The sequence below is a fragment of the Pogona vitticeps genome, chromosome 5, assembly GCF_051106095.1.
Source record: "Pogona vitticeps strain Pit_001003342236 chromosome 5, PviZW2.1, whole genome shotgun sequence".
Classification (NCBI taxonomy): Eukaryota; Metazoa; Chordata; class Lepidosauria; order Squamata; family Agamidae; genus Pogona; species Pogona vitticeps.
In genome coordinates, this window is record NC_135787.1 from 169222605 (window position 1) to 169243848 (window position 21244).

Below are 21244 nucleotides of genomic sequence, written 5' to 3' on the forward strand. Positions count from 1 at the left end.
GGACAACTGGGCTGCCTAGTTACACCCTTTGTTGTTGTTGTTTGTTTAGTCGTTTAGTCGTGTCCGACTCTTCGTGACCCCATGGACCAGAGCACGCCAGGCCCTCCTGTCTTCTACTGCCTCCCGGAGTTGTGTCAGGTTCATGTTGGTTGCTTCGCAGACACTGTCCAGCCATCTCATCCTCGGTCGTCCCCTTCTCCTCTTGCCATCACACCTTCCTAACATCAAGGTTTTTTCCAAGGACTCTTTTCTTCTCATGAGATGGCCAAAGTACTGGAGCCTCAGCTTCAGGATCTGTTCTTCAAGTGAGCATTCAAGGTTGATTTCCTTTAGAACTGATAGGTTTGTTCTCCTTGCAGTCCAGGGGATTCTCAAGAGCCTCCTCCAGCACCACAATTCAAAGGCATCAATTCTTCGGCGGTCTGCTTTCTTTATGGTCCAGCTCTCACTTCCATACATCATGACAGGAAAAACCATAGCTTTGACTATTCGGACTTTTGTTGGCAAGGTGATGTCTCTGCTTTTCAAGATGCTGTCAAGATTTGTCATCGCTTTCCTCCCAAGAAGAAGGCGCCTTTTAATTTCAGGGCTGCTGTCTCCATCTGCAGTGATCATGGAGCCCAGGAAGATAAAATTTGACACTGCCTCCATATCTTCCCCTTCTATTTCCCAGGAGGTGATGGGACCAGTGGCCATGATCTTAGTTTTTTTGATGTTGAGTTTCAGACCGTTTTTTGCACTCTCCTCTTTCACTCTCATTACAAGGTTCTTTAATTCCTCCTCACTTTCTGCCATCAGAGTGGTATCATCTGCATATCGGAGGTTGTTGATATTTCTTCCGGCAATCTTAATTCCGGCTTGGGTTTCTTCCAGTCCAGCCTTCCGCATGATGTATTCTGCATATAAGTTAAATAAGCTGGGGGACAATATACAGCCTTGCCGTACTCCTTTCCCAATTTCGAACCACTCAGTTGTTCCATGACCAGTTCTAACTGTTGCTTCCTGTCCCACATATAGGTTTCTCAGGAGATGGATAAGGTGGTCAGGCACTCCCATTTCTTTAAGAACTTGCCATAGTTTGCTGTGGTCCACACAGTCAAAGGCTTTCGCATAGTCAATGAAGCAGAAGTAGATATTTTTCTGGAACTCTCTGGCTTTCTCCATAATCCAGCGCAAGTTAGCAATTTGGTCTCGAGTTCCTCTGCCTCTTCGGAATCCAGCTTGTACTTCTAGGAGTTCTCGGTCCACATACTGCTGAAGCCTACCTTGCAGGATTTTGAGCATAACCTTGCTAGCGTGTGAAATGAGTGCAATTGTACGGTAGTTGGAGCATTCTTTGGCACTGCCTTTCTTCGGGACTGGGATGTAGACTGATCTTTTCCAATCCTCTGGCCACTGTTGAGTTTTCCAAACTTGCTGGCATATTGAATGTAGCACCTTAACAGCATCATCTTTCAAGATTTTAAATAGTTCAACTGGAATGCCATCACCTCCACTGGCCTTGTTGTTAGCCAGGCTTTCTAAGGCCCACTTGACTTCGCTCTCCAGGATGTCTGGCTCAAGGTCAGCAACTACATTGTCTGGGTTGTCCGGGATATCCAAATCTTTCTGATATAATTCCTCTGTGTATTCTTGCCACCTCTTCTTGACGTCTTCTGCTTCTGTTAGGTCCCTCCCATTTTTGTCTTTTATCATGTTCATCTTTGCGCAAAATGTTCCTCTAATATGTCCAATTTTCCTGAACAGATCTCTGGTCTTTCCTTTTCTGTTATCTTCCTCTATTTCTTTGTATTGTTCATTTAAGAAGGCCCTCTTGTCTCTCCTTGCTATTCTTTGGAAGTCTGCATTCAAGTTTCTGTAACTTTCCCTATCTCCCTTGCATTTTGCTTCCCTTCTCCTCTCTGCTATTTCTAAGGCCTCGTTGGACAGCCACTTTGCTTTCTTGCATTTCCTTTTCTTTGGGATGGTTTTCGTTGCTGCCTCTTGGACAATGTTACGAGCCTCTATCCAAAGTTCTTCAGGCACTCTGTCCACCAAATCTAGTTCCTTAAATCTGTTCTTTACTTCCACTGTGTATTCATAAGGGATTTGGTTTAGATTATACCTGAGTGGCCCAGTGGTTTTTCCTAATCTCTTCAGTCTAAGCTTGAATTTTGCTATGAGAAGCTGATGATCAGAACCGCAGTCAGCTCCAGGTCTTGTTTTTGCTGACTGTATAGAGCTTCTCCATCTTTGGCTGCAGAGAATATAATCAATCTGATTTCGATATTGCCCATCTGGTGATTTCCATGTATAGAGTCGCCTCTTGTGTTGTTGGAAAAGAGTGTTTGTGATGACCAGCTTATTCTCTTGACAAAACTCTATTAGCCTTTGTCTGTTCCAAAAAATATTCTGAAATGCATTTCAGCAGACCACAGCTGTATTAATTTAACTTGTTTGTGTCCTGAAAATATTTGTTTGCTTTTCTGTTCAACACTCTGTTCACAAATCTTCTCCTAAACAATTTGTATCTAATTGACTGAGGTCAGCTCCTGACTTTTTAAATCCCTGGTACAGGGGTTGAGGTTTGTTTCTGTTGTCATAGTCATATTTAGCATCTGTATAGCACTTCATGAATTCAGTGCCTTACAGTTTCTAGTGTCAGGTCAACACCATAGTTTGTAATTTGCTCATCAAGCTCTAAGTACAATATTATAAATTCAAATGAAAATTCTCTGTTATTACAAGAGTTTGAAGTATCCTCAGATGTCTGCACATTTGCATTACCAAGTACACAATTGGAAGGAACCATTCATAAGATTTTTTTTAATGCCCATTGCATCCTAAGCACCTATGTCACAAGGCAGTCTCTGTCTCTAATTGGGTGTCATCATGTGCTTTGTTTACAGTATTACATGGACTTGGTGCCATAAGCAGAGATAGAGTTTGCAAAAGCTGAACATTAATTTGAGCTGCAACAAAAACGTGTTCATTATAGTACTCACTACATTGCTAACATAGGTTGTAGCGCAGAGTTAAAGTATTACTAGCATGACAATTCAAAAGTATACGTTAGTGTTGATACCTGGTCTCTGCCATGTTTTCTCACTCTTATTTATTTAGAGAACTGCACTGGGTAGGATTGGAACAGTTAATGGTAGTTGCATTGCAATTCATGCTAAAAGGCATGAAAAAAGTGAGGGAAAGGTTAAGGGTTTCTGCCAGAGGCAGGAAAAGCCATACCAGTTCTAGGTCTATTCAGTAATCCTCAGTTGGTCTGTTGGTTAATAGCAGAAAGACAGACATAGCAAACAACAGTACTAGGAGGCCAGGCCTACCCAGTAAAGGTAAAGGTAAAGGTTTCCCTTGACAATTTTTTTTGTCCAGTCGTGTTCAACTCTAGGGGGCGGTGCTCATCCCCATTTCAAAGCCATAGAGCCATCGTTTTTGTCCGAAGACAATGTTCCGTGGTCACATGGCCAGTGTGACTTAGACACGGAACGCTGTTACCTTCCCACCGAGGTGGTCCCTATTTATCTACTCGCATTTTTACATGCTTTCGAACCGCTAGGTTGGCGGGAGCTGGGACAAGCGACGGGAGCTCACTCCGTCACATGGATTCGATCTTATGACTGCTTGGTCTTCTGACCCTGCAGCACAGGCTTCTGCGGTTTAGCCCGCAGCGCCACCACGTCCCTAGGCCTACCCAGACAGACCCAGAAATTATGGGTCTGTTCTTTGACATTACCACACCTGGAAAAATCCCTGCAGACACCTATGAAAGTGTGGAAAATATAACTTAATTCATAATATACCTTAACTTTAATAAAGAGAATATTAAATGTTTTTGTGTCAAAGTAGGGGCTCAGTAAAGATTTAGGAATGTTCACATACTAACTTCAGCCAACTAACTTCTTGTAATACTTGGAACCACCTTGTGAAATACCTTACAGTTGTAGTCTGTCCCAGATACGATGGGTTGTCTAAGTCCATCTAGTGAATTTATGGCAAAGTGAGACTCAAAACAGGGTATTTCTGATTTGTCCCTTGGTTTCTTAAAAATTATGCTCAACAAACTTTTCAGTATTGACATGGTGTGATGTCTTCTAGGATTGAATAGCTGGGAGTGAAGCACCCACAATGAACCCACAAACCTCTCACCAATACATCTCCGGGTTGTCTCTGATATTTTGAGACCTTTTGCTTTCACACGCTCAGGTCTTTTGAGGCACACCTGGGAGGAGTTGCACGGATGCACTTCCAGCCCCAATACCAGAGGTACAGTATAGGCACACAAAGATCCTTCCTTGGCAATTTGGCATCTGGCTTGAGGCAGTAGCTTCTACAAAAGTGACAACATGGATTTTGTTTTGTTGCTTCCAAATCAAATGTGGAGCCTTCAGGATAAAAAAAAAATACTTTAAACTCTTACAGTGGTGATGATAGCCTTCACCTTCCAGCAGTTGAAATTTAAACGTAAGACACTCTTTCTCTGCACTTGGTTCCGCAGTCAAGTGCAGAGGTTTCAACATGTTGGGTTTCATTTTTTATTAATGAAATAAATCCCCTGAAGCCTACTGAAGTTTCTAAGACGGGCTGGGAAAGACATCCAAGGAGCAGAAGGAATTTTTGAAAAGCAGAGTCTGGTGTTTTTTTTTTTAATCTGTAACTACATTTTCATGTCCCTAAGCGCCCTGCCTGAACAAGACTTACACGAGACCTCCAAGCCGCTGTAACATTGCTGTTTATGTGTTAGATAAGTCTTTCCTGAGTAGTGGTGACCCTGCTAATTCACATGACCCGCTTGTATCTCTGGTTCACCCTACGTGATTATTTGCTGGCATGCATTCCCCCTTTTCTTCTGCACGGGAGAATAAGGGAAAAGATGCTGCTCCGGCTGTCTTTGGCAGATGAAAGGATCCACAGCTGGGAGCCAGATGTCCGAAGGAAAACAAATCCTTTGATTCCTTCCCCCTCCCCTGGTCTTTCTCCAGCAGCACAACAGATGAGGACAAATCCCCTTCTCCCCTGCATTCTGCTGTTTGTCATCTTGAATCTACCCTGAATTACACTCAGCATGACTCTGGGGAAAGGAAGAACCTGATGTGAGGCAACTCTCTTCTGCTCCCACAGCTGAAAATAATGCTTAGAGAACATGGGGGGCATTCTTGGAATGAATGCCTTCTTGAGCCCTGAATTCTTGAAAGTGGAACAAAATAAAAAAATATATGTATTACCATCCCCTCAGACTGTATGGGCTGCATTGTTTTTCGCTGCAGATAATATGAAATAAATGGAATGTATTTGTTCCCTCTACATAAGTTCCTTAATTTTGCTACATCTAAAGGAATTTATTCACTCTTTTTAGGGATATAAGAGTATTCCCTGCATCCTTGGTTTTCCTTCTTCAATGTAGGTTGTCTCAGTGTGACAACCTCAGTTTGGCAAGGGATTTCCAACCTCAGTTTGGCAAGGGATTTCTAGGAGAGAGCAAGAACAGGAGTGCTACTTTTGCTAATCAGAAATAATTTGTGCATGCTTTCTTTGTGCAAAACTATTCTCCTTTTTTTGAGAAGCAAAATATGCAGAAACAACAAAGAAAATGGCCTTTTTGTATTAAAAGAGACATTGTAATTTTGAAAAGACTTACAGTACATTAAAACTTTTTTGGGGGGCATGCTTTTGCTTGTTTTCCACAAAAACTAATTCTTGTTATTCTTCTTTTCTCTTGTTGAGAGTGCTGTAAAAGAAGTAATCCTCCTGCAAAATCAATTTGTGTTTCCTTATGCTTCTGTGTGGTAAAAAGACAAAGGAGCTTTTACATCCCTACCCCTTTTTAAAAATACAGTAGGATTCCCGCCACCCTTCCTGCAGGATCAGTATCTGCTGATTTATTTGTCTGCTGCCTGAAAATTCTAAATTAAAAAAATCACAGAAATACTAGAGGGACCAGATATTATGCAATGTATAGCATTCAGTACTTCACTTTTGTTGTTGTTATTGAAGGCTGCCCATTCTAGGGTTAACAAATAAGCATTTTATTATTATTGTATCTCACTCCATGCACCGCTTTTATTCCCATTGCTTCTTCCACAACGCAGCAATTGTATTTAGTTTCAATACAACTTAATTATTGTAACGTCTTGCACATGAATACTTGTGTAACTTTATGTATCTGAATGTATCTGTATCCGAATGGGTCTGTATTAGAAACTGCTTTTACTGTAGACTGACCCTGACTTAGATCTCTTCTGACTCTTGCCACAATCACACCAGGGTGCTAACTTTACAAACACACCCTTGCATATCAAAACACATAGTGCCTCAATGGCCTTCTTTACAAACACACCCTTGCATATCAAAACACATAGTGCCTCAATGGCCTTCCATCTGCTAGCTGAGAGATATCGCCCCAAGGAGCAGAACACAATACTTTCACTTCCCAAAACAACAGGCCTGCTCAGAGGGCAATTAAGGAGATAATTGGCACCCTTGGTATGCGTAGGGAGGAAGCTAAGGCACTTCCATCTTGACACCAAGGGAAAAGCTGTTACTTGAAGGCCACCATATACAATGCAACAATAAACAAAACGACAGAGATAAAACGAATATCTGGGTACTGTCAAATCAGACACATAGTCGCCATCTGAGTAATTCATAACCTTAAGGCCAAGGGGGCATGCGTATCATATGCACATTCAGGTGTAGCCAATAAGTCAGACCCACAGAACATTTAGGGCCAATGGGCATAGAGATCCAAAGTTTCGGGTTCAGGATACCAATCAGAATCTAACTGTTTACGGCCCTTTGTGTGTATCCCTATAAAACATCTATGACCCCGTGCTTCGGGGCTCTTCTCTGCTTTTAAGAGATTGGGCCCCAGCTGTGTAATTTAATAAATAATTGGCATTCTATACAGCTGGTTGTCTCGTGTCTTAGTCTGCTGCCTCTGCCGGAGAATCAACCCGATTTTCGTGGGTTAACATTTGGTGCCGTGACTCGGATACTCCGGTGAGTTAACTACTCCTCAACGTGAGGCACAGACACTGGGTCCCGGACCTTTGATGCCCGCCACTCGCCCTCCACGGTGAGCTTCCAGAAAAGGTGCTCTTCGTGAACCATAAGATACGGGAGACTCCTGAAAGATGGTAATCCCGTGAGGCCTGGGAAAAAGCGTTTGATAGCCACCCTTCACTGCCAAGACGCCCCACCTGCTTGCCGAGGCTCCGGCCCGTGACGCTTGAAAGGTGAACGCAAGTGGGCAGTGAACAGGGCTTGTGAGTGATACGAATGGAGGAATGTGTGACAGCTCATCGAGGCTTGAGAGTGGAGAGTGATTGCCCCAGGCGCTCTAGAAGGGAGACCCGGCCGGGCAATAAGATTCTTGCTAGGCACGAATCACCAATATGGGTGGTTCCTGCGCTGGTAAGGCACAGCAAACTCGGGGGACGCTCCTACGCTGTGTACTAAATAATTGGAGGGGACTCGTGGGAAGAAGGTCCGGGCTCAAAAAGAGACGCAAGATCAAATTATGCACTCAAATTTTGCCTACTGCAGTTTCTGGCAGAGGATGCAACAAAGGGGGGAAGGAAAATCATCTGAGATAGTAGGCTGTTTTGCTTCAGTATCAGCCTAGCCCGAAAAGATACAAGGGAAACTTAAAGTTAGTCCCTCTGAGACCAACAACATCCTGTACGGTTCTATGGATTATGTAGTCCCCCCCCACCAACCTGCAAGTATAAAGTTTTAGTGGCAGGTCCTAACAAAGATAAGGAAACAGAGAAAGACAAAGCAAGCGAGACAAAAAAAAAACTTGCCAGATTCAGTAACAGGAGAGACATGGGAACTTCCCCTCCCTCCTCCTCAGCAGCCTCAGAAGGGGGGGGGAAGCCACACCAACAGTACAGCCCGGAGGAGGCAGGTTTCTTGACTTCACCTCCAGCAATCAGGAAAAAAAACAAAAAAAAAAAACAGAATCACACACACACACACACACACACACACACACACACACAAGACACTAGGGGAATTGTTGACTATGGAATCCCACAGAAAACATGCAGGACAATGGAAGATGCAGTATGTGGATTGTTGGCAGAGTACGTGTTTGAGAAAGGAAGGCTTCAGAGTTGGGAAGCGCAAGTTGAAACCACAGAGGTGAGTTATCTGGATTTTTTTTTTCCTTCTATTTCCCAAGTCCCCCTCCCAGATACTAAATGGGGCTGGTGTACATTTCTAGGTATAGTGGGATTCTGAAATAAATATATATCTGGATTTCAAATTCTCCTGTTTGGGCATCCTCTCTCTATGAGGCACTTAAAAGGCTAAGGGACAGAGTGGGAAGAGACTCCATGCATGATGAAGGCTTTCCAGCTCCTAAAGCAGAGGCTACCCTCTGCCCCAGAACGGGCTGCCTGCCACAGAACAGCCACTTATTTGTTCATGAGTGAGACAGCATGGCACTGGGAGTCCCCATGCAGATGATTGGCAACTGGTGAAGGCCTGTAGCTTATCTCTCAAAAGTTGGACCTAGTGACCAAGGCCTGTCGCTCATGTTTACAAGCTGTGGCAGCTGCTGTCTTTCTCATAAAGGAGGCATGCTGATTTTCTATGGGAGTGCAGGTAACAGTCCGGTGCTGGAGCAAAAGGGGGGGGGGCCCTCTGACTTTACTCTGGTTAGCCTGAAGCCACGACTCATTCTGAGTATGTGTTTGAACTCTGCCACCCTTCTGCCACCATTTGCCTAAAAGTAGACTCATATGGTTGAGGCACAAGCCCTTCCACCTGAGACTTCACCCGTGCCCTCACATTGGCCCAGGGCCGGGAAAATAAATTTTTACAGACTCCCATTGTGCTTTTAGGATGTTGCCTGCTTTTGGGGAACTTTGGAGAAATAGGGACTTCAGGACAGTAGGAGAAGAGGAAAGAGAGGTATGATTGGCGGTGATGAAGTGCAAGAGAAATGCAAAGGAAGAGAATTTGAAGATAGAATAGGTTAGGTTAGTAGATAAGAGATAGCAAGCAGAATTGCCGGGAACGTTCAGACCCCCCTCCTTGCTTCTCCAGATGCACAAAGTGGGAGCTGGAGAGACAAGGGGGGCTGATTTCATACCAGGAATGGCCTGCTTGTTTTACCAGGATTGTTACATAGGCACTTTCTGTGGGAATTCCTTAGACACACATGTGAAAATTACTGCATTACTTGATAATCTGTGTTCTTGGACATCTGGACAATTGAAACTGTACTATCTGCATGAAAATTTGTTGAAAATACTTACTCACACACTGAAATGTTTCTGAAAAGGAACTACAGTACTTTCAAGATTGACAAAGGAGATTTCCAAGGGGGGTTGGGGAAGATTAGCTTAACTATTTGCTTGGAGTTTCTCATTTGCAGGGAAAAAAAAAGGTTGAAGGGATCGCTGCCCCCCCCCCAGTGGATAGAAAACAGACAGAGGTTGGAAGATCTTCGCCGTTACACCATAGAGCAAAGAAATTTAGTGCTGTAATAAAAATGATAGGATTTCTTTTCCTTGCATATGTATCATCCTGATGGGAATTGTGCTTTTGTTTTAAAGTTTAACTGCTTGTATTATTTCTAAGTTTACTCTCTGTGAAACATATGGTTTTGCAACTGCTTTTTACCAGTCCTGGCTTCCTGACTTTTCCAATTTCATCCTTTCAAAATCTGTTATGTCTTTACTTGTTGCTTCTGCAATTTGTGGTTTAGAGTTTAAATTCCGCCATCTTATTGTTGTCAGAATTTAAAAAGGGGGGAGTGAAGGCTGCCCATTCTAGGGTTAACAAATAAGCATTTTATTATTATTGTATCTCACTCCATGCACCGCTTTTATTCCCATTGCTTCTTCCACAACGCAGCAATTGTATTTAGTTTCAATACAACTTAATTATTGTAACGTCTTGCACATGAATACTTGTGTAACTTTATGTATCTGAATGTATCTGTATCCGAATGGGTCTGTATTAGAAACTGCTTTTACTGTAGACTGACCCTGACTTAGATCTCTTCTGACTCTTGCCACAATCACACCAGGGTGCTAACTTTACAAACACACCCTTGCATATCAAAACACATAGTGCCTCAATGGCCTTCTTTACAAACACACCCTTGCATATCAAAACACATAGTGCCTCAATGGCCTTCCATCTGCTAGCTGAGAGATATCGCCCCAAGGAGCAGAACACAATACTTTCACTTCCCAAAACAACAGGCCTGCTCAGAGGGCAATTAAGGAGATAATTGGCACCCTTGGTATGCGTAGGGAGGAAGCTAAGGCACTTCCATCTTGACACCAAGGGAAAAGCTGTTACTTGAAGGCCACCATATACAATGCAACAATAAACAAAACGACAGAGATAAAACGAATATCTGGGTACTGTCAAATCAGACACATAGTCGCCATCTGAGTAATTCATAACCTTAAGGCCAAGGGGGCATGCGTATCATATGCACATTCAGGTGTAGCCAATAAGTCAGACCCACAGAACATTTAGGGCCAATGGGCATAGAGATCCAAAGTTTCGGGTTCAGGATACCAATCAGAATCTAACTGTTTACGGCCCTTTGTGTGTATCCCTATAAAACATCTATGACCCCGTGCTTCGGGGCTCTTCTCTGCTTTTAAGAGATTGGGCCCCAGCTGTGTAATTTAATAAATAATTGGCATTCTATACAGCTGGTTGTCTCGTGTCTTAGTCTGCTGCCTCTGCCGGAGAATCAACCCGATTTTCGTGGGTTAACATTATGATGATGATGATGGTTGTTGTTGTTGTTGTTGTTGTTGTTGTTGTTGTTCTATTTTGATATCTGTGGGGGGGGGTGTGGAAACAATCTCCAGCAGATACCGCAATAAATATTTCAAAATGGGGCAGGAGGATGGTATTCTTCTTGTAGCAATGCTACTCTTGTTTGTGCAAACTCTGGATCATCTGATTGCGTGGAAACCAGTCTTGCTTTGAATTGAGAGTGGAACTCATTCATAGGCTGAAATCCTGTTGTGCAGCTACGTGTGCATAATCCAAAGTGGCAGAGGTAGTAAGAAAAATTGCAGCAAGGTGTAAATGCTATTTACAGAGTCTCTCTCTCTCTGTGTGTGTGTGTGTGTGTGTGTGTAAAACTGTCTTGAGGTGAACTGAGTGACTGATTTTACAATCAAATTGTGCAATACTGGTTGCCTGGGATTAATGCCTAGTACACTTACTTATACAGGAGTAACTTTATATAACACCAAAATGAGCAGGATTTCAACTATATTTATTTTCTACATGTACTTTATAACTGTTATATGACTTATGAATTCTCACAGCACTGAGGAAAATAAAACATCAAGGTTATTTTAGAATATCGCTGTTCAGATAATTTATAATCTTACATTCTTCAAGCTTTGTTTCTTTTTCCATCCAGTCTTTTCTTTTCAGCTCCTCTGTTGAGAATCCCTTAATCTCTTTAGTTGTTACACAGTAATCTGCTTGCTTGAAATAAAAATGGCAAAATTGAGTGGAAGTCCAGTAAATGCCATCTCTTACAGCTATATTTAGGAAATGTTTATTGAGATCATCTTTCTGTGTCTGTTAAATGTAAATTCAGAACTTACTTGATGCATCTAAGACTGTGAACGTGTGAAGAAAGATTATTGCATTTCTCTCCAAGTACGAGAGAACTTTATTCTTATAACCAGTGTTTGCCTTCTGGGGGCAATCAACAATAGGGAGGGAGGTTGACACCTTACCTCATCCATATCTGTGACAGGATGGTTCCACTTTGTAGTGATGTCACTTCAGTCTCAGGCAACCATTTCTCAGGAATATACTTGGGCACAAATGTGCATGCAGGCATGGAGAGGGGAAAATCTTTTTATTGCAGAGTTTAGAATTTATTTTAGAAATTATCATTTTGCCTTTTTTTGCTATGCAACAGATATACAGAGATTCACAAAAAAAGAATAGCTTCAAGTTTCAAAAAGTCCACCCCTTTCTCATTAACTGGCACTTAAAGTTTTGATTAATCACGTTGAGACATTTATATGAGAAAGAATAAAAAATGTTCTTTACATACAGTTGCTTGAAATTACTGACTTGTGTATACTGCTTTCTCTCCTGCACACATACTGACAACCAACTGAACAGATCAACAGCAACAAACAACTGCCACCAACTGAAAAAAAGAGATAGAACACTCAATAGAGAGGCAGGGCTCTGTTTGAATTCCAAGAACTGTGAGGAATTATTGGTTCATACTAATAGATAATCACCCCAGCCTAGAAAAACCCCTCCTAGTCACTCCAGCTACTGACAGCATGCAAGGTTGTAAAAAAAAGAACTCAACACTTTCCCTGGTGAATGTTCCAGAGCAATAAAAATAAAAATATTTTTTGCCAGTCTTAAGGAAATTGGCTGGAATTTCACCATAACGAATTCTGGGCAAGGTAATATTTTCCTTTTTTTTTTCTACTGACTTCTTAAAGCATTGGGGGGGGGAGGTAAAATATTATGGGATGCTTTGAAAATGTTACAAATATACACACAAAAAGCTGCCCATCTTGCTGTCGTGTAAGCTTTTCTGTGTATCTCGGTGACATATTTTGCTTTTAAATGGCTTATAAGTATTACCAGTCTAAAACAATGACCTTTCGCAAAGATCAATTATTTCCATGCTCTCTACATGCAGCTAAACCTGAAGCTGATAGGAAACTCCAGCAGGTGCAGAGTGCAGTGGCCAAATTATTTGTGAACTGAAGAAATTTGATCCGATCTCTCCAGTTCTGATTTGGATTGGTTACCTGTTCTTTTCCATGCCCTGTATGGTTTGGGACCTCGATACCTGTTGGAACATCTCTTCCAAAGATTGATTACTTGTTCCACCTGCTCCTCCTAGGCCTTGTGGTTGCAGATGGCTATGCTGAGAAAGGCAAGGAACTCTTCAACCAGGAATTATGCCTTTTCGGTGGTGACCCTTCCCTTTGAAATGGCCTACTATCAGAGATATGTCAAGCCCCCTCCCTTCAGGCTTTCAAGAAATTATTAAAAATGGCTTTGTGCGAAGAGACCTTCAGGGACATTCTGCTCCTCAGATAGCAGTTTGACCTATGTTTTAGTTTTGTTACAGAGGGGTGTCACGCGACTTACTTTTTTCCATTTATTTAGTTATCTGCTGTTTGAGCTCATGTCTTTTTATTTAGCAGAGGTGGTCTGGGAAAGTTTGCTTAAAGTTAACAGGTTGGGTTAAAGTAAGGTTTTCTTGTTAACTTTAAGTGTTGTTAAGTTGCCATTGGTTTGGCAGGTGGTACAAGACATCTTGGGCCTACCCTAATGGAGCAAAGGCAACATATTTCTTGTGTCTCTGCTCCATGGTTGTTTAATGCAGTTTGAGAAGAGTCATGAAATAGAAGTAGGATCTGGTTCATTTGAAGATAGTTTTTCATTTAATTATGTGTTTTGCGGGATTGTGTGTTTCTTTATTCCAAAGGCTGCTGGTCAGTCCCTATTTTTCTCCTTGGCTATTATCCTGAGACATTCAATTTTCTGAAAACCCAGTGTAGTTACTTGCATATTACTATTATGTTTCCTCTCTCTTTCTGAACTAATGAGGATGTTAAGGAAGAGAGAACCCTCTCAGTGAACCCTCCAGGCATTTCCATCAACATAATAGGCTGCTATTTATCAGGATGTTTTTGTTTGTTTGTTTAACTAGCAACATACAGGCAGGTTCTTATCTTTGTCCTGTGAGACTCCCAGGAGACTAAGTCTTAAGGATTTCACTGGAAACTGAGATAGAAGTTCTCCTACTAACCACCTTCATCTGATTTCTGAGGTTTTCAGCAGTGCTTTTCAATATTACACTGCAAGAGCTGGTGGAGAGTGTCTGACTCTTTTTTTTAAAATAGAATCAGCACTTAGAAAAGTTTCTTTATGGACTTCCACTCCTAGAGCATTTCATTCTAAAAAGAAACTGATCCAAGCTCTTACTAAAATATTGACTTCTTTCATGCACATTTCCCCTACCATATTGTCCTTTCCATTTGTCCCCAAGAGTAGTTCATACTTAGTGTGCACATACTAAAGTGACTGCCTCCTTGTGGTAGGGGCAGCCCTAAGGCGCTAGTCAGAACAAGTGCATTGCTTGGTGGTAGCCATTCTCTCCCAGCAGATTGAACCTGAAGGATTTAGTCTTTACATCCATATTGCACAAATCACCACTTCCCAATCCTGCCCTCTGTTTTCCTCCCCCTCTCTGTTTCATACATGTATAGCTCATATAGCAAGCCGTTTGTTTGACTTAGGGGGAAAAATGGCTAAAAGGTATAGAAATAAATCTAGCTTTTCAGTTTCGCTTAATTTCTTTCCCCTTGTTTTCAACAAGATAAGCTGTTTATAGTTTATAATTTTTGAACAAAGTTCTTGTTTTAATCCTGATAGTACAGTACACTAATCAAGCATGAAGGTCTTTGCCCTACACATTTTCACTTCAGCTTCCATTTTCTTTGCATTGCTTGTTGATTCCAGGGGTCATTCTGCTGCTTTTGGATAAATTGCGCAAAATGAAATGGGAGCAGATGTGGAGGCTCACAGCTGAAAGAGAGCTAATGAGCATGCTCTCCACCTCATTGGCTGACCAGGTAAGTGTGTCCTTCCAAGGTAATGACATAAAGATTGCTGTTGAAAGCAAAGTATGGAGACAAAGGCAGGGACCATTTTTACAGCACAACACAGCTTTTCTGTCAGGGTTTATTCTTCCCTGCAGGGGTGCCCCTAAAACCATGATGAAGAATGAATGCATGCATGGAAATGATATGCTAATTTTTCCAGGATAATCAGATTATGTGTAAGCACAAAATAAGTAAAACAGAGCCCTTTATGGGGCCAGTTAATATATATATATACCTGCAGCCTCCTACAATAATGTATATATATTATACATTATTGTAGGAGGCTGCAGGTAATTTAGGGTAATTGCCAGCACAAGTCATACCAGAAAGTTACTTGTAAAAAATAATCCCCATTCCTCTACCCTGAAAAACAATGCTGAATCTTTCTTAGCTTTTTGTATAGACAGAAATAGCTCCTATAAAAACAAATATTTTCTTTAAAAACACTCTAGAACTAGGAATAAAAGAATTAAATATTAAAGTGTACTTAGACCTGAGCATGTCTGATCTGCAACATGTTTGATGCATGACTTTTCCTTTCCTGTATTCTTTTTCTCTCCCCCACCCTGCATTTAAAAAAAATGCATATATTCTTATTTCATTGAAGCAAAAGGCCCCAGGCTTCTAAGTAGCCTGGAAATACTATTTCTTTCTCTGATGGTTTTGTCATTCTCAGTTCAGCAAACAGTCATTCTGATTTCATCTGACTCCAGCTTGTACAATCGCACTACCTCCCCCCCCCATTTCTCCCTTCCCCACCATACAATCTCAGCACCTCTCAGACATTAAGGATATTATCCTCGCTGCACAGCTGGGAGTTAGAGAAGACTCATTACCCCCATTTTGCAAAAGGGATGCTAAAATGTGGAGCGATTAATGTCCCTATTCAAAATCCATTTTAAAACTCCTGCCAAGTACTTCTGCATTTCTGAACCCATTTTCCCCAGAACAATATGTTGAAAGCTACTGGGACTACTCCAGAGCACATATGTTCCAGGAATACACTTGCAGACTAGCTTTGGATATAAAAGAGGTTATACTGAATCTTGGACTTCCCAAGATGAAATTGTCTGTGTTCCTTTTTTTCTTTTTCTTTTTGGTGAATAGTATTAAAACTGAGTTAATACTGTATTGGGGAACTTATAAGCACCCAGCATTGGGACTGAAAGTTGTGCTTTCTCTGCAATATATGTAAATTTTTAGGCCATACAAAATACGTAAGCAAGCAAGCAAGCAAGCAAGCAAGCAAGCAAGCAAGCAAGCAAGCAAGCAAGAAAGAAAGAAAGAAAGAAAGAAAGAAAGAGTTTTACCACGGGGGCGGTTAGAGCTAGTAACAGCCACTCAGATCTCTTTCCCAACATTCACTGGAGATGGTTAATGTCAGCTGTTTGGGCAAAATTAGATCTCTTGATCTGACTAGCAGTAATGTTTCTACAGGAAGTGCTATATATATCAAAAAAGCACTTGCAAACTTTCTCTGGTGATGTTGGCATGAGGAACCAGCCACCCTTCTACTACTGCTGACATACCATCTTTTGGTTACTGTGATACAATTTTTGCTTAGAAGAAGGATATGCACAGACTTGCCTGAAAAATATATAAGTGATGTTTTAACAGGATGTGTATTGTGTTGGGAAATTGTGGTCAATCAGTTTTTTCTTACATGTGGATGGAGGAGAATTCTTTACACGTGATGGTGAATAATCATAATATTATACACAATCTGCTTCTATTCATACTGATAGTCACAGTCTGAAGTGCAGGAGGGACTTCCTACATCGAGAAAACTGATAGGTATTCAAGGAATCTAAGACAAGGGCCACTGTACATGTGATACTTTCCCTTACAAGTCTAAGTATCAGAGGTACAGTGGCCTTTGGTTTTAATGCCTTGAAAATCCTGCAGTTGCATTAGCATAGGGCATCCCTCCCTCGCTTCTTACTGTGACAATTCCACACTGCTATTGTGGTGACATGGCTGCTATATCACCTGGTAGCTGCCCACCTTCCTGAGCCTCTCTGTTCTTAGCCAGGCAGGTCCTGAGATAGCCAACATCAAACCTCCCACGTGGACCATACTCAAAGCTACATCAGCTTGGCAAAATCTCCCACAGCTATCACTGGCATAATCTTTGAGAACGCTCAAAAAGTCACTACTGTATCTATTGACATAACAGTTAAACTTCATAGAGATTTGTTTCATCATCTGTGTCATTCTGGGGATGCAGTTTAACTGATAAGAGTACAGTAGGACCCCCATAGCTGTGCGATTGGAATGTATAATTTCAATTTATCCATGGTTTGAAAAAAATTAAAAGACAAGGCCCAGAAATAAGTATTTCCATGATGTAATTACCAGAACTGGTCAGTAGAGGGAGTCAGAGACCATGCTATGTATAGGGTTCACTATTATTTATTTATTTATTTATTTATTTATTTATTTATTTACTTACTTACTTACTTACTTACTTACTTATTTATTTATTTACTTACTTGCTTATTTATTTATTTGTTTGTTTGTTTGTTTGTTTGTTTGATTTATATCCCGGCCATCTGGTCTAGTCGACCACTCTGAGCGGCTTCCAATAAAAAGAAACATATACAATAAATGATAAAGATTTTACAGACAGACTTTGACGTATACGATAATAAAAGAAATAATAAATAAAAGGAAAAGAAATTAGGTGTTGACAGGAGGGAAGGCCTAAACATACAACCGTGTTTTTAATTGGCTCTTAAAAGTGCCCAGCGTAGGGGCCGCACAAATCGCTGGAGGAAGGTTATTCCAGAGGGGAGGAGCCACCACTGAGAAGGCCCTATTTCGTGTTCGTTCATTCCTGGCCTCCCTCGGCGTTAGGCTCCTCAGCCTCATCTCCTGGCTCGTGCGGGTGATCCAGGTAGATCTAGGTGGGAGCAGGCGTTCCGCCAAGTATCGAGGTCCTAAGCCGTTTAGGCACCCATGATATCAGCTTGGAACCAATGGATTGAGGATATGGGAGTCCAGTTGTAATCTCACGCTCATTTGTGAATGGAAGATGAAAGTAACATGGGTGTTTTTAACTTCACGACAAGTTCTAATCACACTTGCATTCTCCTTCATGTATCCCTTGTTTTCCTAATACTGTATTTCCTGACAAGTTTATTCTATTTTATTTTATGTGTATTCCCCCCCCCCCCCATTTGTGCTAAAGCATTATTCTGGGCAGTTTAACAACAGGTTAAAACCAGTACCAAAAACAAACAAACTCTTAAAAACACTCACTGAACGAAAACATGATGGCACCAAAACAATTTGTAAAAGCAGCAGGACAGGAGGCGAACAAAATATCAACCCAGTTATTTTCTACTTTCGCCATCATTTCTTCCAAACAACCATGTTGTCACTCTGAATAAACTAGAAAGACACCACCTAGTGTGAAAGAATAAGACATTTCTGACTGCTCCTTGATAGTGCATAGGATTGCTTCAACACATTTTTTTGCAGGTTTAAACTGGTTCAGGATTCACCTGCTTGGATTCTGAGAAATTTCCTAGACATCACCATGTTACACCACCTTTTTTAAAAAAAATTATTGTTTTTAAGAACTTTTAAAGACATTAGATTGGTTCCCTTTTAATTTTTGAGCACCACTCAAGGTACTGTCTTCTTATTTTAAATGGTATCATTGATGCATTATTTTCAATGGCTACAACTCTGTTTCTAGACGCTACTCTGAATGCCGGGCATGAACTAGAAAGCCATGTACAACTTAGATCCAGGCTTTGCCCACCCAACCTGAAATAATGAGATGAGAAACAATAATATGGGTTAAAACTAGGACCACAACTTTATTAACTATTTAACTTTTAACTACCCCTTTTTACAAAGGGGCCAGCCATAGTGCTAACAGGTCTGGAACCCTCATCATTCTTGACCAACCCATCCAGATCTTTGCCCCTGGGAGTTCCTACCCCAAGAGGATGCTGTTGAACTGTCCAGCACCCTCTCGGCCATCTACCCGGAGTACCCGGGGTCGCCCTCTACCTGGGTCTCTAGACTCCAAGTGCCCAGCATTCCCTGGCACTTCCTGCCAGAATGTATAAAATAAATAGATGAAACATTGGGATGCATGGTGAGCCTTGGTGAAGAAGGTATAGTATAGGAATTTTCAATTCATGCAAATAAATAGAAGCATTCCTGTAAGTAGGCATATGTTCATAGCAGTGCAAGAGAGAAGATATGCTACATTGTTTTATATTCACAGCATTTCTTGAATACTGAGCTATCAAATGTGAGTTCTTTGAAAGGCCCAGTTCAAACTCACAAGTCAGTTATCGAGCTCTGAAGTTAGGTTTGCAGGTCTGATAAGACATTTGCTGGCTCATTGTTTTCTCCACAGTAGTTTTGTAGTTGTTGTTCCTGCTGCGGATATTGCATCAATGAAGGATAAAGACAATTCAGACAATGCAATGACTTTTCTGCAAAAGTAACAATTCTCTTCTCTCTTTGTATGCAGGATATTTTCAATGCAGTCATCAAACAGAATCCCTTCCTTGTGTACCAGCTTCCCTGTTTCTGGAATGTGCAGTTATCAGACCACACTCGCTCAGAACAATGCTACAGGGACGTGTCTGATTTGAAGGTAATGGTGAACCAAACTGTTAACATTGGTAACTATTGTTATTTGCGGAAAGAACAAAATGAAAGTTTTGCAAAACAACTTAAGGGATGCCCTTGTAAGCAATATTAAACAACATTGTGTACTACCCAAAAACTGTAGTTCAGTATAAGACAAATAGGGAAGATATATTTTTATCTGTGCATTTGGGAACTGATGAATATACTGTACTGGTATGGCATTCCAGTAGGGTTGTGAATCTTAATGTTTCTCAATCCCACCGCTGTCTAAGGAAATGTTTGCCTTTCTAAATCCCTTCCCCTGGGATTAGCTTGCCAGCAAAATGTCCTCAGTTTCTCCACATGATATCTTGCATAATTACCTAGATACTGCACAGAAATTGATGCCATTCCCCCCAAAAATCTGCATAAACACATCTTGTCAACTTCTGACTTCTATATTGACTAAGGCATGCATCTGAAATTGACTAATATAAGAGTCTGAAATTGACTACAGCATCCTGCAGTGATTAACAGGGCAGGATGAGGATGTCAGACTTATTCTTACTCAAGGAATCAGGAGGATTATTGTTCAGCATTTACAGTGGTGCCTCGACTTACAAATGCCCCTACTTATGACCATTTCGAGTTACGACCAGCTCAGGTCGCAAACATTTGCTTCTACTTGCAACCGGTGCTTCCACTTATGTACAGAAAAGGGGAGGGGGGAAAGGCGGGAAATTCAAATTTCTAACTGTAGGTGGCAACAAGGATGCTTCTTTGCAGCTCTTTCGCCCCAGCAGTTAGAGAGTGTGCATCATCGTCTAAGGCTTCGTAACTCCCTCCTTCTGCTTTGGAGTGAACACGTGTGTGTTTGCAGGGATGTAAGGTGCTGTTTTCTGCTTTTTAAAAACTGTTCTGGGTGTTTTTGCAGCATGGCTTTGAACTGGGGGTTATGTGTCTGTGCTCTGATGGGTCTTGCAGTGTGAATTTAAAATGTGAAAAGTAGACTGTAATATTAAATTAAAATTAAATGTGAAAATTAGACTGTAATTTTAAAATGTAAAATTTATTTATTTATTTTTGCATTATGTGGCTTCTGGGGTTTATGTACTGTGACCTCTCTTTTGTTTTAAAATGTGTGGGTTTAAAATGTGACTCCAAAGTCTTTTTGTTTTATGGTGTAAAATGGGGTTTAGACTCAAGTCTCCGCCCCAATTGTCTTTCTCTCTCTCTCTCTCTGCTCTCTTCTTGTGCTGAGGAGGTGTTTGCTGGAACAATGTGTTGGTGGGTGGGTTTCAAATGTGTTTATTTTTAAATAATGTTTAGTTTAAAAAGTGTTTTGTTTAAAAAGTGCTTGGTTTGGTTTAAAAGGTGCTTGGTTTAAAAGGTGCACGGTTTGGTTTGAAATGTGTTTTGTTTAAAAAGTGCTTGGTTTGGTTTAAAATGTGATTGGTTTAAAATGTGATTGGTTTAAAATGTGTTTTGTTTAAAAGGTGCTTGGTTTAAAATGTGTTTTATTCAAAAGGTGCTTGGTTTGGTTTAAAATGTGTTTTGGTTTAAAAGACTCCAACCTCTCCCCCCCCCCCATTGTCTTCTCTCTGTCTTCTCTCTTTTTGTACCTAACAGCACAAACCTTTTTCTGAGGGGGGGTGTGCCCAGTGATGACCTTCTTTTTTCCCTCCTTTCCCCATTGTTCCTTCCCTCCCTCCCTCTTTTCCTGCCTTTTTTTTAACCTAAGTCATCTTAGGTTAAAAAAAGAAAAATTCTCCCCCTAGTGGTCGAGGACGGATTAACTGCTTTTGCATTAGTTCCTATGGGAACAAATGCTTTGACTTGCAACTGGTGCCTCTACATACAACCAAAAAACAGCCGGAATGGATTAATTGTGTTCCAGTGCATTTCAGTGGGAAATGCTGATTCGACTTACAACCATTTCAACTTACGACCATCTTCTGGAACGGATTATGGTCGTAAGTCGAGGCACCACTGTATTCCTGCTG

The 21244-nt window shown here is 41.2% G+C and overlaps 1 protein-coding gene across 4 annotated transcripts in view; it reads left to right on the top strand.

Annotated features, from left to right (window-relative positions):
- LARGE1 (LARGE xylosyl- and glucuronyltransferase 1) overlaps positions 1 to 21244 on the top strand; it is a 421577-nt gene that overhangs the window by 324897 nt on the left and 75436 nt on the right. For all 4 annotated transcript variants that reach the window (XM_020809629.3, XM_073000045.2, XM_073000044.2 and 1 more), the window contains exons 8-9: positions 14503 to 14615; positions 19141 to 19266. In XM_020809629.3, coding sequence (XP_020665288.1) covers positions 14503 to 14615; positions 19141 to 19266 — 239 coding nt within the window. The remainder of the gene's footprint in view (positions 1 to 14502; positions 14616 to 19140; positions 19267 to 21244) is intronic.